This window comes from Saimiri boliviensis, chromosome 9, assembly GCF_048565385.1.
Source record: "Saimiri boliviensis isolate mSaiBol1 chromosome 9, mSaiBol1.pri, whole genome shotgun sequence".
NCBI lineage: Eukaryota > Metazoa > Chordata > Mammalia > Primates > Cebidae > Saimiri > Saimiri boliviensis.
The window spans coordinates 102,772,417-102,788,420 of NC_133457.1; the positions used below are offsets into that span (position 1 = coordinate 102,772,417).

The 16,004-nt window shown below is 46.2% G+C and overlaps 1 protein-coding gene across 2 annotated transcripts in view; it reads left to right on the top strand.

Annotated features, from left to right (window-relative positions):
* Positions 1 to 6,944: 6,944 nt before the first annotated feature.
* The window catches only part of ACTR5 (actin related protein 5), a 41,551-nt gene continuing 32,491 nt past the window's right edge, over positions 6,945 to 16,004 (top strand). Inside the window, exons 1-5 of one of the 2 annotated variants that reach the window (XM_074406530.1) lie at positions 6,945 to 7,531; positions 9,175 to 9,404; positions 11,940 to 12,109; positions 14,695 to 14,912; positions 15,595 to 15,777. In XM_074406530.1, the coding sequence (XP_074262631.1) occupies positions 7,157 to 7,531; positions 9,175 to 9,404; positions 11,940 to 12,109; positions 14,695 to 14,912; positions 15,595 to 15,777 (1,176 nt within the window). In that variant the 5' untranslated portion in view covers positions 6,945 to 7,156. The remainder of the gene's footprint in view (positions 7,532 to 9,174; positions 9,405 to 11,939; positions 12,110 to 14,694; positions 14,913 to 15,594; positions 15,778 to 16,004) is intronic. The other variant, XM_003936379.4, reaches the window with a different exon arrangement.

The following is a 16,004-nucleotide window of genomic DNA, read 5'->3' on the forward strand; positions in this document are numbered from 1 at the left end:
TTTATTCCCCTCCCCAACTTCCAAGGCTTCTCAGCAGGTCCACGGACCCTGGGGTGCGCTCTGAGTCAGTGTGTCCTCAGAAAAATCCCAGACTTCTATAGTGGAAGGGAAGGCGAGAGCGTCACGCTGCACCAGCTCTGTCCTTCCCGTCTTTAAAAGGACGAAGGAGACAGCAGGCAGACTCCGCACGGCGGGCTCGCCTGGATCCGCTCCACTGATCCCGACTCCAGGTTTTGTGCTCATCTTGTAGCATCCCCTGTCCTGGGGGGCGAATCCTGAGGGTGGCCAGGGCGGGAGAACTAGGACCCTAGACACCCAAGGAAAACCCGAAACCCTGGTCGGTAGGATCGCATCCAGGACACTGGGAGAAATGGGGAGGAGGAGTGGATGGGACCCGTCTCTGCACCTCTCATCTCCCGCACCTGTCTACCCCCACCTTCACCATCACTCAAGCTAAAAGTAGAAGTTGAAAGGAAGAAGTCCCAGCTCTCCTCGCAGTGGGCTCGCTGTGCAAGTCCAAGGGAGCAGGTAGTTCCGGCAAGGCTTATTCCGGGGTCAGATTGAGAAGGAGAGGAGGAATCCGCGTCAGCCCCCCAGGACTCCCGTCAGTTCTTATGGGACACCCTAGCTGGACGCGCTGCAGACCCTGTAAACTGTCCCCACCTGCGTCCGCAGCAGAGGTGTGTAGGTGTACCCGGCCCCTTGCCTTGGGGCCAGGACCTAGAACCACCAAGACCCACGTGCGCCAGTGGAACCCAGAATCGCAATCGCAGGGTCCCAAGGCCGCCCTGCGTCGCCCCCCAGCGGTGAGAGCTCAAACTGCCGGCCGAAAGGAAGGATCTCCACCCTAGTCCTGAATGCTTCCTGTGTCCCCACACCTCACCCTCTGCCCAGTTGATAACTATTGCTTCTTTCTAGAGTTTTATTTCAGGTCCTCAACATTACAAAAGTTTTTAGTCATTTTTCTCCAAAGATAGATGGATGCTTACTATTGAACATGTTTTGTTATATGACACCATCCTATCCCAGGGACTGTGTTCCTCACTTAAAGACCTTGTAGGAAGGGAGCCAAACAGGCTCCTTGGGGGCCATCCAGAAAGTGGAGGGAATCCAGGCCTTGCTATTCTAGAGGGGACTTCAGTGACAAGAGCCAGAGGGAGGCTTTGGTCAAGGAGGGGACAGTCCTCTAGGTGGGCTCCATCCTCACCATGAGTGAGGGTGTGGCAGGGAGCTCAGTCCTGGACAGCGAAGGATTCATGCATTGCGCTGGTTTGACCTCAGAGAGTCAGCCTTGGGTGTCCTTCTCCTAGCTCCTTCATTTTTTCCTTTTCAAGATTATGAAGAATTTCTAATGTATAGAAAAGGTGAAAGAATTCTACTCTAAACATACATACACCCACCACCACCTAGACTGAATGATTAACAGTTTATAACACTGTATTTACCCCATACCTATCAATCTATCCATCCAACAATCTACCTTTAAAAAAAAAATTCAAATGTTGCAGACATCAGCATATTTCCCTCTCAAATAATAATTATTATTTTTGAGACAGGTTTCGCCTCGAGTCAGTGTGTCATCTTCAGAAAAATCTCGGACTTCTATAGTGGAAGGGAAGGTGGGAGCATCATGCTGCACCAGCTCTGTTCTTACCATCTTTAAAAGGGAAAAGGACTTGCCCAGGCTGGAGTGCAGTGGTGAGAACACAGCTCACCGCGGTTTCCTGGGCTCAAGCGATCTTCCTGGGCTCAAGCGATCTTCCTGCCTCAGCCTCCAGAGTAACTGGCACTACAGGCATAGGCCACCATTCTCAGCTAATTTTTATTTTTTGTAGAGACGGGGCCTCATCATGTTGCCTAGGAGTCTCATCAAACTCCTGGGCTCAAGCGATCCCCTGTCTTAGCCTCCCGAAGTGCTGGGATTACAAGCATGAGCCACTGTGTCCAGCCACCCCTCCCAAATTTTTAAGCATGCAGGACAAGTAACAGTGACATTCAGATAGCTAGCACAGCATCAGTACAGCACTAATCTGAGCCACATTGGAGATCAAGGCAAAAAAAAAAAAAGCAATACCCATCCTTTCTTTACTTCAGATGTTATTTTGTTCATATTTTGAACATTATTGTTCACTTTTGCATTAATTTTGATTTTTTAAAAATATTGCTTTAGCCAGGTATGGTGGCTCATGCCTGTAATCCCAGCACTTTGGGAGGCTGAGGTGGGCAGATCACCAGGTTAGAAGTTCAAGACCAGCCTGTCCAATATGGTGAAACCTTGTCTCTACTAAAAATACAAAAGTTAGCCAGGCATGGTGGCACACACCTGTAGTCCCAACTACTCAGAAAGCTGAGGCAGGAGAATCACTTAAACCCGGGAGGAGGAGGTTACAGTGAGCTGAGATCATGCCACTGTACTCCAGCCTGGCAACAGAGTGAGACTCCATCTAAAAAAAAACTTTTTAAAATTGCATTAAAATATTATTTATATCACTTTCTGAATTTTTTGCACCCTCTTAAATCTTGGTACCAAAGAAAATGCCTCACTTGCCTCATGCTAGTCCTGGTCCTGGATGTGATGTGAGGCTAGGCTTGGGAGATGAGCTCTGCCCCTCTGAGATTTGGGTCAGACTCTTTTCAAGAGTCTGACTATAGCTGGTTCCACAGTGATGCTTTGGGCACCATCTCTGCCAGTTGTGGAGTCCAGGAGGGCGTGGTGACGGCAGGGCCTCTGACCAGGGACACTCCAGCAGAGTCACATAGAGGACTGAGTGGAGGGAGCTTTATGATTCCAGATGCTTCTAGCAACCCTCTGGGGGGGGGGGATGGAAACAAAGTGAAAAGACTAAGGGTGTCCGGGCGTGGTGGCTCACGCCTGTAATCCTAGCACTTTAGGAAGCCGAGGCAGGTTGATCACTTGAGGTCAGGAGTTCGAGACAAGCCTCGCTAACACGGTGAAACCCTGTATCCTCTAAAAATACAAAATTAGCTGGGTGTGGTGGCACATGCCTGTAATCCCAGTTACTCGGGAGACTGAGGCAGGAGAATCGCTTAAACCTGGGAGGCAGAGATTGCGGTGAGCAGAGATTGTGCCATTGCACTCCAGCCTGGGCAACAAAAGCAAAACTCCATCTCAAAAAAAAAAAAAAAAAAAAGAAAAGAAAAGATAAAGAAAGAAAGAAAGAAAGAAAGAAAAGAAAGAAAAAGAAAAGGCTGAGGTGCTGTAGAGGGGTTGGTGGTGTCTAGAAAGGAAGGAGGTGGAGCTAGAAGGGAGAGCACAATTAAAGGAATTGTTAGTGTAAACCAGTACCTGTTTCAAGTTCTGGTAGTCAAGATTTATTTATCAAATATTTGTTAAGCACCCACTCGAGGCCATGCACTAGGCTAAGGGCTAATGTATGAGAATGCAACAGCAAACAAGACAGACATGGCCTCTCCGTAGCTGTCAGTGCCACCCCATATTCCCTAGATGCACCTAAGTTTACCTGAAGCTGTGGAGCAGGAGCCACTGCCAGTGCCTCCATCTGTCTCCTCATCTCCCTGAGGGCTTTCTAGGTTCCCTTGGGAGCATGGTTTGGAATTGTTGGGGAGCTAACAGCCCCCAATGCTCAATCAATTGGCCATAAATGCCTGTCTCCTGTCCTCTGATAGGATCATTTTAGGTCTATTCCACAAGGTATCTTGGAGGGTCCCCAACAGGATTGAACCTCAGGTGTCCACAAGCTCATTAAGCAATCTTTATTTGGCCTTCCCCCCTCCTTTTCTTCCTTTCCCTACTTTCATGTTCGCCCCCTACATAAATGGATTGCATCTGAATCTGTCTCAGAGTCTACCTTTAGGGAAAGCTAAACTAAGCTCCTGTATTCACAATGCTTCTAATCTAATATAATGGTCCCCAAATAGCTTTCCATAGTCAGGTGCCAGGCTGGGTGAATCAGAGTCAAATGGGGAGCTTTCTAGAGATTCCTGCTCCCCACCAAACCCCTGGATTCAGTTTCAGAAAGACCTTTCTCCTCCTCCTCCTCTTCTTCCTCCTCAATCTCATTCTCCTCTTCTTCCTCCTTCTTTCAAGTTCCCGATGTGCTACTGGTTTGGGGTCACTAATACTGAGAAGGTTTGGTCCATTGGAGGGTGGGTGGATGAATGGATGAATAGACAGATGGCTTAGTGGATGCTTTGAGGTCAGTGGTTGGATGGATGAGTCAATGAATAGATGAATCAGTGAGAGAAGGAAAGAATGGATGATAAATGAATGGTAGATCAATAAATGGTCCATGGATGGAAGGAAGAAAAGAAAGAAATATAAACAGGTCCATAGCAACCATCTTTAAGTATAGTAAACTCCACAAGGGGAGGGATATTCTCTGTGTGGCACCCTACTGCATCTCAACCGTCTAACACAGACCTGATACATAGAATGTTCTTAATAAATTGTGTTCAATAAATAAATAAATAAATAAATGGATAGATTAATATATTTTCAAAAAAGTTATCAACACATTAGTAGTACTAAAGTCACAGAAATCTGAGGTCAACCAAGAGTGGATGAACATTAAACAAGCACTGGGCTAATGACTTTGGGTAACAGCAATATTTAAAGGTCAGGTAGGTGGGGCACGGTGGCTCACACCTGTAATTCAGCACTTTGGGAGCCGAGGAGGGCAGATCACCTGAAGACATGAGTTCGAAACCAGCCTGACCAACATGGTGAAAACCTGTCTCTATAAAAAATACAAAAATTAGCCAAATGTGGTAGCACGTGCCTGTAGTCCCAGATACTTGGGAGGCTGAGGCAGGAAAATCACTTGAACCTGGGAGGCAGAGGTTGCTATAAGCCAAGATCACACCACTGCATTCCAGCCTGGGTGACAGAGTGAGATTCTGTCTCCAAAAAAAAAGTCAAGAAGGAGGAAGAGAAGGAGGAGTCAAGAATCAAGACTAAGAAAACATAGTCTGACAGAGAGGAAAAGAGTAAAAAGAGAATGATGTCCTGGAATTGAGGAAGGACAGGTTGCAAGACATAGAAAATAATAATAATTTATTTTTTTTCTCTGGACAAACATCATCTTGATTTGGGGCAGTCATGGAGATATGGTCACATAGTTTGGATGTTTGTTCCCTCTAAATCTCGTGTTGAAATGTGATTCCCAATACTGGAGGTGGCGCCTGATGAGAGGTAGATGGGATTATTATTCCCAATTCTTCAGTCCTTTACTTTTTTCTTCTTCACTCCTTTATAGTAGGATGATACATCCGTACCATTTGCCATGTAACTTTGTAGAGCATTTCCTTGCAGACGCTGATATTAGGCTTGGTCATGTGACTTGCTTTAGCCATTGGACTCTTAATTGAATACGATTGGTTTAGACTGCCTTCTTGAACTTCTGCTATTAGTCATGAGAGGAATATACCTGATCCAAAGAGGATAAGAGACATATGAAGCAGATCTGAACCTAAACTACAATCCAAAGCCAAGGCCAGCCAACCTGCAACCTAAAGTGGAGCTGCCCAAGGGACCTCTGAACAAGAAAAATGTTTTTTTGTTTTTTTTTTTGAGATGGAGTTGCATTCTGTCGCCCAGTCTGGAGGGCAGTGGTGCAATCTTGGCTCACTGCAACATCCGCCTCCAGGTTCAAGTGATTCTCCTGCCTCAGCTCCCGAGTAGCTGGGAATACAGGCAGGCACACCGCACCCAGCTAAGTTTTGTATTTTTAGTAGAGATGGGGTTGCACCATGTTGGCCAGGTTCATCTCCATCTCCTGACCTGGTGGTCCACCCGCCTCGGATATAAACCCCTGAAATTCTGGAGTTGATATGCAGTATAATTGCAGGAAAAAACCGCTAATATGTTAGACCAATGCTGTCCAACAGAACTTTGTACACTGGGAATGTACAAATTGATAGAGATGGTCTAATATCTGTTGTGTCTAACACAGTGGCCAGTAATCACATGTGGCCATTGAGCACTTGAAAAGTGAGTAGTATAACTGAAGAACTGAACTTTTAAAATATTTTTAATTTTAATTTGTTTTGAGATAGAGTTTCACTCTTCTTGCCCAGGCTAGACTGCAGTGGTGCGATCTGGGCTCACTGCCACATCTGCCTCCCAGGTTCAAGCGATTCTCCTGCCTCAGCCTCCCGAGTAGCTGGGATTACAGGCGTACACCACCACGCCGGCTAATTTTTGTATTTTTAAGTAGAGAGCAGGTTTCACCATGTTGATCAGGCTGATCTCCAGCCCCCAACCTCGTGACCGCATTCGGCCCGCGGGCCGTAGTTTGGGGACACCGGCCCTTGGCGATAAGTGAGTTCTCACTTGGAGTTCACGTGAGATCTGACTGTTTTATTTTAAAGGGCACGGCACCCGACCCCGACTCCTTGCTCTTGCTATCACCATGCGACATACTGTCTCCCCCTTCGCCTTCTGCCATGATTGAAAGCTTCCTGAGGCCCCATCAGAAGTGGATGCTGGCTCTGTGCTTCCTCCCAAAGTGGTTCGTGATTGATTCCTTCCTTCCTTCCTTTTCTTTCTTTCTTTCTTTTCAGACGGGGGTTTCACCATGTTAGTCAGGCTGGTCTTGAACTGCCGACCTCAGGTGATCCGCCCGCTTTGGCCTCCAAAGTGCTTGGATTACAGGCGTGAGCCACCAAGCCCGGCCCATGAGATTTCTTAACGTAAAGGAAGCGTCAAATGGTAGAGGGTCCCTTCTAGCAGGGTAGCAAGGCTGAGGGCGAGGCAGCCACCCTACGGCGGGGCCGCGGGCGGCCGAAAGCGCGCGCCCGGCGGTGGGGCGTGCCCAGGCAGAGGGGCGGGGCTCCGCCCAGCGCGGCGCTGCGGCCGGTGGTGGTACGCATTGGGGCGGGGCTTCCAAACTGGGCGTGCCGGCTAGAGCGAAGGGGCGTGGTCACTCACAGGCTGCTGGGGGCGAGGTTAAGCAACCTTAGAATTTCGCAGCCTGAATGGGTGGGTCTCAGCGATCCTGAAAGCAGCCTGGACAGCCAGAGGCCAGTCAGGTGGAAAGGTTGGCCGGGCTTCGGGAAGGGAGGCGGGATCGAGGCACTTGAGGGCCTGAGCCGCGCGGCGTGACGTCGGGGGCGCGTTTTTGTGGCGTTTGGGCTGACGCTGCGCCGAGGGGCGGTGCTGGCCGCGCGCTCCAAAATGGCGGCGAACGTGTTCCCGTTCCGCGACGCCCGGGCAGCCCCCGACCCGGTGCTGGAGGCCGGCCCGGTGGCACACGGGCCACTGCCAGTACCGCTGGTGCTGGACAACGGGTCGTTCCAAGTCCGCGCTGGCTGGGCGTGTCCTGGGCAGGACCCAGGTCCCGAACCGCGCCTCCAGTTCCGCGCGGTGTGCGCCCGCGGTCGTGGAGGGGCACGGGGAGGGGCGGGCCCGCAGGTGGGCAACGCCCTGGGCAGCCTGGAGCCACTGCGCTGGATGCTGCGCTCGCCCTTCGACCGCAACGTGCCAGTCAACCTGGAGCTTCAGGAGCTGCTGCTGGACTACAGTTTCCAGCACCTGGGTGTCTCCTCACAGGTGAAGGGCGGAGTGGGCTGGGTTGGGCTTGAGGGGAGGGGTGCGGTCTCGTCTCCGCTCACTCTGCACTGGGAGAGGTAGCAGTCACTTCAGTTGTTGCGATTGTCTTTTAGTGGATCAGATACTAGGCGCTGGAGGTATAGCAGCGAATAAAAGGCTGCTCCTTGTATCTTGGAGCATGCATTTGGGCATATATGCTCGTTAAGAAGCTCATTTATTAACAAATATGTATTGAGCACTTACTTTGTGTCGGGCACTTTTGAGGCATTTGGAGTACATCTGTGAACACACAAAACTTCCTGTGCTTCAGTTTACAATAGCAAAGACCTGGAACCAACCCAAATGCCCATCGATGATAGACTGGACAGGGAAAATGTGGCACATATACATCATGGAATATTACGCAGCCATCAAAAACAATGAGTTCGTGTCCTTTGTAGGGACATGGATGAACCTGGAAACCATCTTTCTCAGCAAACTGACACAAGAGCAGAAAATCAAACACCGCATGTTCTCACTCATAGGCGGGTGTTGAACAATGAGAACACATGGACATAGGGAGGGGAGCACTAGACACTGGGGTCTGTTGGGGAGGTATAGAGGAGGGACAGTGCGGGGTGGGGAGGTGGGAAGAGATAGCATGGGGAGAAATGCCAGATAGAGGTGAAGGGGAGGAAGGCAGCAAATCACATTGCCACGTGTGTACCTATGCAACAATCTTGCATGTTCTTCACATGTACCCCAAAACCTAAAATGCAATTTAAAAAATTAAAAAAAAAAACTTCCCGTGCTTATGGAGGGATTAATACTGTGGAAAGATATTCTAGTATGAAAACGCAGACAGTAAACAGAATTAAGTAGTAGATTCTGTGCTGCGATAGGACAGGAGGGGGTTACATTTTTTTCAATAAAATGGTCAGAGTAGGACTCATGGCGAAGGTGATGTTTGAGCAAGGACTTGAAGGATGTGATTCAGGTAGCAAGCCATGTGAATATCTGAAGGAAAAGCAGTCCAGGCAGAGGTAACAGCCAGTGAATAGGTCCTGAGGCAGGAGTGTGCCCTAATCCTAATTGCAAGGCTCCCTGTATGAGGGGGATAGTAGTACCTGGAAGAGGATGTCAGAGAGGAAGTGGAGAGGCAGGTCACACACCTTATTGGCTTTTACTCTGAGTGAAATGGGGAGCCATGGCAGGGCGTTGAGCCGAGGAAGGACCTGAGTTATGTTTCGAAAGGATCACTATGACTGCTGTATGCAGAATGAACTGTCATGGGTCATAGGGTGGAAACAGGGACAAGTTAGGAGGCTGTTGCAATAACCGAGGTGAGGGATGATGGTGACTTAGACGAGGCAGGTAGCAGGGAATGTGGTTAGAAGCAGTTGGATTCGAGAGATACTTGGAAGATGGAGCCAACGTGATTTGCTGACAGTTTGGATGGGACCTGGACTTAATAACTGAAATTGACTCTACTTTTGTATTTTCCCATAAAAATGAGATGAGAGTTTTACAGTTGCCTCTGATCAGGTTTTTGATTAAGATACCAACAGCAAATTCAGCCCTGCAATAAGGATATTGGGTTCTTTTATGCTTCAAAAAGAGTATTCTGTTACCCCTAATCTGTTTGCCCTTTCCTTTCAAAGTAGGGCTGTGTTGATCATCCCATAGTTTTGACAGAAGCTGTGTGCAACCCACTGTATTCACGGCAAATGATGTCCGAGCTTCTTTTTGAGTGCTACAGGATTCCCAAGGTTGCCTATGGAATAGACAGTCTGTTCAGCTTCTACCACAATAAGCCAAGGAACTCGATGTGCAGTGGACTCATCATTTCATCTGGATACCAGTGTACGCATATTTTACCCATCTTAGAGGGGAGGTGAGTTGCACTTGTGGCATTTGAGTGCTATTTTGAGAAGCATTCAGGAAACATTTATTTAGTGTGTGCTTCAATGGCAGAGTAGAAAGAGCAAGTCCTAGCCTATGAACTGAGCCGTTGGGCTTAGCTTTGAACTGCCTCACTGTGTGACTATGGGTAAGTCCCTTTGCCCATATTTCTGTCCTTTGTGACTTTCTGGAGGGAGTTGGGGTGGATGATCTCTTAGTTCTACGTTCATAATTCTACAATTTTATAATTCTGACTTATGGGGAGATCGCTAACATGGTATCTGCAGGTGGTAGGCATTCAATAGAAGTGTTTTGAATAACTTTTTTTTTCTGAGACAGTCTCACTCTGTTGCCCATGCTGGAGTACAGTGTCGCGATCTCAGCTCACTGCAGCCCCTGCCTCCTGGGTTCAAGTGACTTTCCTGCCTGAGCCTCCTGAATAGCTGGGACTACAGGCACGCACCACCACGCCCAGCTAATTTTTGTATTTTTAGTACAGACAAGGTTTCTTGTCTGTGTTGGCCAGGGTGGCCTCGATTGCCTGACCTTGTGATCCACCCACCTCAGCCTCCCAAAGTGTGGGGATTACAGGCGTCAGCCACCGCCCCTGGCCTTAAGTAACTTTAATTGAAAAACATCTTTGTGTTATGGAATCATTTTTTTTTCTTTTTTTTTTTTTTTTTTTTTTTTTTTTTGAGACAGTCTTGCTCTGTCACCCAGGCTGGAGTGCAGTGGCATGATCTCGGTTCACTGCAACCTCTGCTTCCTGAGTTGAATCAATTCTCCTGCCTCAGCCTCCCGAGTAGCTCAGACACTCGCCACCATGCCTGGCTAATTTTTTTTTTTGTATTTACTTAGTAGAAATGGGGTTTCACCATGTTGGTCAGACTGATTTCAAACTCCTGACCTCAAGTGATCTGCCCTCCTTGGCCTCTGAAAGTGCTGGGGTTACAGGGATGAGCCACTGCACCCAGCCAATTTAAAGGCCTTTAATCACTGTTGTTTAGACCTTTCAGGTACAGTGCCTGGCACATAATGGACCCTTATTAAATATTTTCAAGTTGAATACAAGGCAAAGGTAGTTTATATTATATTTAAAAATCTGTTCCCACTTTATTGTAGAGCTTTCACTGTCTGCTAAGAGCCTAGGCCAGCACAGTGCTTTCCCGAGAAGGTTTCTCACATGTCATAGAGACCCAGCCTTTCGAGCTGAATGTCTGGGTTTGCAGCTCTGCTGCTACTTAACTTCCTCACTTCATTTCCTGACATGTACAATTGGGAAAAACTGATTTCCCAGGGTTACCCTGAGAATGAAATGAGTTAAGGTAGATAATGGCACTTTGTAAACTATAAAGCAGACTGAACATATAAAGACAAATCCCATTGAATGTCTCATGAAATTTCTGTGAAAATCTATGAAGGAAATGGTAATTCTTAGGCATTACCAAACACTTCTGATGTATGGAGTTCTCTATTTTATGTAAACAGAATATGCAGAAATAAAAAGTAACATGTTATTTTTTTTTTTTTTTTTTTTTTTTTTTTGAGACGGAGTTTCGCCCTTGTTACCCAGGCTGGAGTGCAATGGCGCGATCTCGGCTCACCGCAACCTCCGCCTCCTGGGCTCAGGCAATTCTCCTGCCTCAGCCTCCTGAGTAGCTGGGATTACAGGCACGTGCCACCATGCCCAGCTAATTTTTTGCACTTTTAGAAGAGACGGGGTTTCACCATGTTGACCAGGATGGTCTCGATCTCTCGACCTCGTGATCCACCCGCCTCGGCCTCCCAAAGTGCTGGGATTACAGGCTTGAGCCACCGCGCCCGGCGTAACATGTTATTTTTATGTTACACTGAGAAAATTATTTTACCTGAAGGCTGGGAAATTATGAGTGAATCATATCCTGTTGTGTGCTGGCATCTGCTGGTGAGGTGTGATACAGCAGCCACATTTTAGTTCCCTCCCTCTGGTTCCCTCTGCCACTCTTTCTCACATTAGGAAAATAAAATTACTCTGGTTGTTTTACAGTAAACCAGGATGGGTGTGGTTACTTAATGTGTTTGCATCAGTAGATATGGAGTGTTTAGGAGAGGGCATCTTAAACTCTGGCCCATGCCAGTCACCTAGGGAGCTTGTTAAAATGCATATTCCCAGGCCCATGCCAGAGCAGTTGTGTCCTGTGAATTGGCATGTTCAACATTTCCCCCAGCTAATTCTGGGATACTTGGTCCCAGGATTACAGTTTGAGAAATACGTGATAAGACTCATTAAGATCCGACTTTGGAGTGCATCTTCTTCCTGTTTAGATGGCCGTGTGACTATGGTGACCTGGGAATTCCTGCCTAGATAAGAGGTTGCACCAAGGGAACGTTAACGTCCCTTCCTTCCAACTGTCAGGTTTTGTGTTTCTCTTGACGGTCTGTTTCTTCTCTTTCTCCCTTAAATTACCTCGTTTCTCCCAAGATGCTCCATACTCTAGCCTTCATGTTGCCAGAAATTTCAGTGCTGTTTTCTACCGCTTGGTTATAGATTAGATGCTAAAAACTGCAGGCGCATCAATCTTGGAGGAAGCCAAACAGCTGGTTACCTCCAGCGTCTCCTCCAGCTGAAGTATCCTGGGCACCTGGCAGCCATCACCCTCAGCCGCATGGAGGAGATTCTCCATGAGCACAGCTACATCGCTGAGGATTATGTAGAAGGTAATGAAGAGGATGTCTGCCTGCAGCTTTTTGGGGTTATCTCCTTTGGGGTATTCCTTAAATTACTGCCAGCATGATTCTTTGCCTGTTCGCTTTGTAAGCACCCCTTTCCTTTTTGTATTTCCTTTCTTAAACTATTCAGTAAACTGAATAGCTTAGTTGTATAGGTTCCCTTCACAAATGGTACCTTTTATAACTTGCCTGTAATACAGATCTTGGGATTGTACAACTTTCAGCTTTTTCCAGATGGTAAACATTTAAGTTTTAAGAGTGAGCAGAACATATCAGACTAAAAATATTTTAAATTAGAAAACACTTGAAATTGTTTTATTATACCATTAGAATAACAGCTATGCCCCAGAAACACCTCTTTCTCTTTTCAAGCTTGTCTTGAACTTTTGGTTGTATTTTACTTCAAATTAAAGAATTAAAGTATGAGTTTTAGTTACTATTGTCTTGTCACATGAATGTGATGAAAATATCTTCCTCATGAATTTCAATAGTTCATGTAAAACCAAAGGACTGTGGACAGTGTCACTGTGAATACAACTCTGTTTCAAGAATGGATTTGCTTGTTGTCGTTGAAGGTTCTGACTTCAGCTAACCAATAATGAACTCCTGAAGGGCAAAAGCTGCATCTTTTTTTTTTTTTAAATTGTGGTGAAAACCACATAACAGCTGGGTGCGGTGGCTCACACCTGTAATCCCAGCATTTTGGGAGGCTGAGGTGGGTGGATCATGAGGTCAGAAGATTGAGACCATCCTGGCCAACATTGTGAAACCTCGTCTGTATTAATAATACAAAAATTTGCTGGATGTGGTGGCGTGTGCCTGTAATCCCAGCTACTTGGTAGGCTGAGGCAGGAGGATCGCTTGAACCAGGGAGTTGGAGGTTGCAGAGAGTGGAGAGAGCACCACTGCACTCCAGCCTGGCAACAGAGTGAGACTCCATCTCAAAAAAAAGCCACATAAAATAATTTGCCATTTTAACCATTTTTAAGTATACATTTCATATGTTAAGAGCTGTGTCTTAAATAACTTTAAAAAGCATTTATTAGGCACCTGTTATTCCTGGGATACAAAGAAGTGGGGGAGACAGATACAGAAATAATTGATAAGAACACTCAGTCCCGAGAGTTCGAGGCCAGAAGACACAGCGGAAGCACACAGCTCTCCGTGCTCTCACTTCCTTGTTCTCCAGGTGCTCTGGTATTGACTCTTTTGTCACTCAACTTTTTCTTGTAAAATTCTATGAATTTTAACAGATATAGATCTATGTAACCAACACCACAATCAGGATACAGAACCGTTCCCTTATCCCCCCAAAATTTCCTCATGCTGTCTCTTTATAATCATATCCTGTGTCCATCCCAAGCCCAGGCAGTCTTCTCCTCACTTCTTCTATGGTTTTATCTTTTCAAAATGGAATCAAATAGTATGTACCTTTTGAGAGTTCCGTTTTACTCAACATCATGCCTTTGATTTACTCAACATCATGCCTTTGAGATTCATCCAAGTTGTTGAGTGTGTCAGTAGTTTGTTCCTTTTTACTGGGGAGATTGTGTTCATTGAATGGATGTGCTGCAGCTTGTTTATCAATTCACCATTAAGGATCATTTGGGTTGTTCCCAGTTTTTGGTGGTTATACGTAGAGCTACTGTAAGTGTTCATGTACCAGTTTTTGGGTGAACTTGTTTTCATTTCTCCACAGTAAATAGATTGCTGGGTCACGTTCTTGTATGGTATGTCTTTCTGTCCTTTTACTTTTAACCTACCTATATCACTATATTCAAAGTGAGTTTCTTAGTAGTTGTACCATTTAAAAAAAAACTATTCAGTCAACCTCTGTTGTTTAATTGTTAAGTTAAAACTATTTATAATGCACTTAATTATTTGTATGCTTGGGTTTAAGTTCACCATTTTATTATTCATTTTTGTTCCTTCTGTTTATTGTTCCTCTGTTTCTCTCTCCTGCCTCCTTTTAGGTTATTTGAGGTTTTTTCTTTAAGTATTTTATCTGTTGTGTTTTTTACTGTACCTTTTCACTGTAGTTTTTAGTGGTTTCTCTAGAGCTTACAGTAAACACAACTTTTCACAGTCTACTTAGAATCTGTATTTACCACTTGAAGGGGAATGTGGTTAGCACTGTACAGGCTCCTTTATTTTGTCCTGTTTATCTTAGAGTTGTCTTATTTATTTCATCTATGTACACTGGAAACACATCAGACAGTGTCGTGATTTTTACTTTCAGTTGCCAAATGGGTTTTAAAGAACTCGTAAGGAGATTAGTCTGTTACGTTTAATCAGATTTTCATCATTTCTGTTGCGCTTCCTTCATTCCTGACGTTCCAAGCTTCCTTCTGGTGTTGTTTCTATCTGAAGAACTTTACTTAGCAGTTCTTTTAGAATGGGCCTGCTGGCATTATGTCCAAGTTAGACAGCTGCTTTTAGTTGATTGAGTGGATTCAGGGATTGGGTGGAATGTATTTTCTCCATTTGGCCTGTAGCTGGAATGCTGGTATTGACTTTAATTGTTGTGTTCATAGTGTGTCCATTTCCTAACTTTCAAAATTGTTTCTTTGAAGAATTACACAAATGGCGGTGTCCTGATTATTATGAGAACAATGTCCACAAGATGCAGCTCCCATTTTCCAGCAAGCTCCTGGGCAGCACTCTAACCTCTGAGGAGAAACAAGAAAGGCGGCAGCAGCAATTGCGGCGGCTGCAGGAGCTCAATGCCCGGCGGCGAGAGGAGAAGCTGCAGCTGGATCAGGAGCGGCTGGACCGACTGCTGTACGTGCAGGTAATAGCAGACACCCAGCCGTGCCAACAAGATGGTCTCAGAAGACTTTCTTTTATGTTTTTCCTTGGCTTTAAGATGCTTTGACTGTTTGTCACCTTTGGGGTCAGGAAGGAGTCCAGGGAAGTCATCAGCATAGGATACCGTTTAGAAGCAGCTGTTTCTGAAAGAGCTGTGGACTCCAGCATTATTTATTTTCACTTTATAAATAAATAAAAAATAAACTCCATTATTTTTTTAAACTTTTTAATTTTGGTGTAGCATACATGATGCAAAATGCACAAATCTTTATGTTTCATCTTGATGGATTTTCAAAGTGAAACTCACCCATGTGTCTGCTGTCAGGTCAAGAAACAGCATTATCAGCATCCCGGAAGCCTCCTTTCATGTCTCCTCTTAGTAACTTTCCTATTTTCTTCCACATGCCCCCCACCCACCACCCCCAAAAAAAAGGTAACAACCTTTTAGACATCCATCACCACCTAATCAGTTTTACTTGGTCAGATGTTGCTGGAACTGTGATGCAGTGCTAGCCTAGAGACAGCTGTGGGAAACTGGAGGGAGCTGGAGGTGTGACTCTGTGCAGGGTAGGCCAGGGGAGCTCTGGAAGCCCTCTCCAGCTGTAGTTTTCACTGTTTGGCTTTGAAGCTACTTTCCTTCCTGTTTGTGACTGCTCTGTTTTCAGGAACTTCTAGAGGATGGCCAGATGGATCAGTTTCACAAAGCTCTGATAGAGCTGAATATGGACTCCCCAGAAGAACTGCAGTCCTACATACAGAAGCTCAGTGCCGCAGTGGAGCAGGCTAAGCAGAAAATCCTCCAAGCGGAAGTCAACCTCGAGGTGGATGTGGTAGACAGCAAGCCAGAGGTAACTGAGGGCCTTGGAAGGAGCAGCCCTTCTTGAGAGAAGGAGTGTCCTGAAGAGGGCTGACATCAAAGGGGTTGTGCCCAGAGTCAGGAGGAGAAGAGAGCAGAGGGGACATGGTGGTGGCAGAGATGGCACTGACCTTGTACCCACTGAAGTTTTACCAGAAGGGATTTCACCCTGTAGATCCCCAACCCCTGAGAGCAGAAAGTGCATTTAAGATAGGGAGA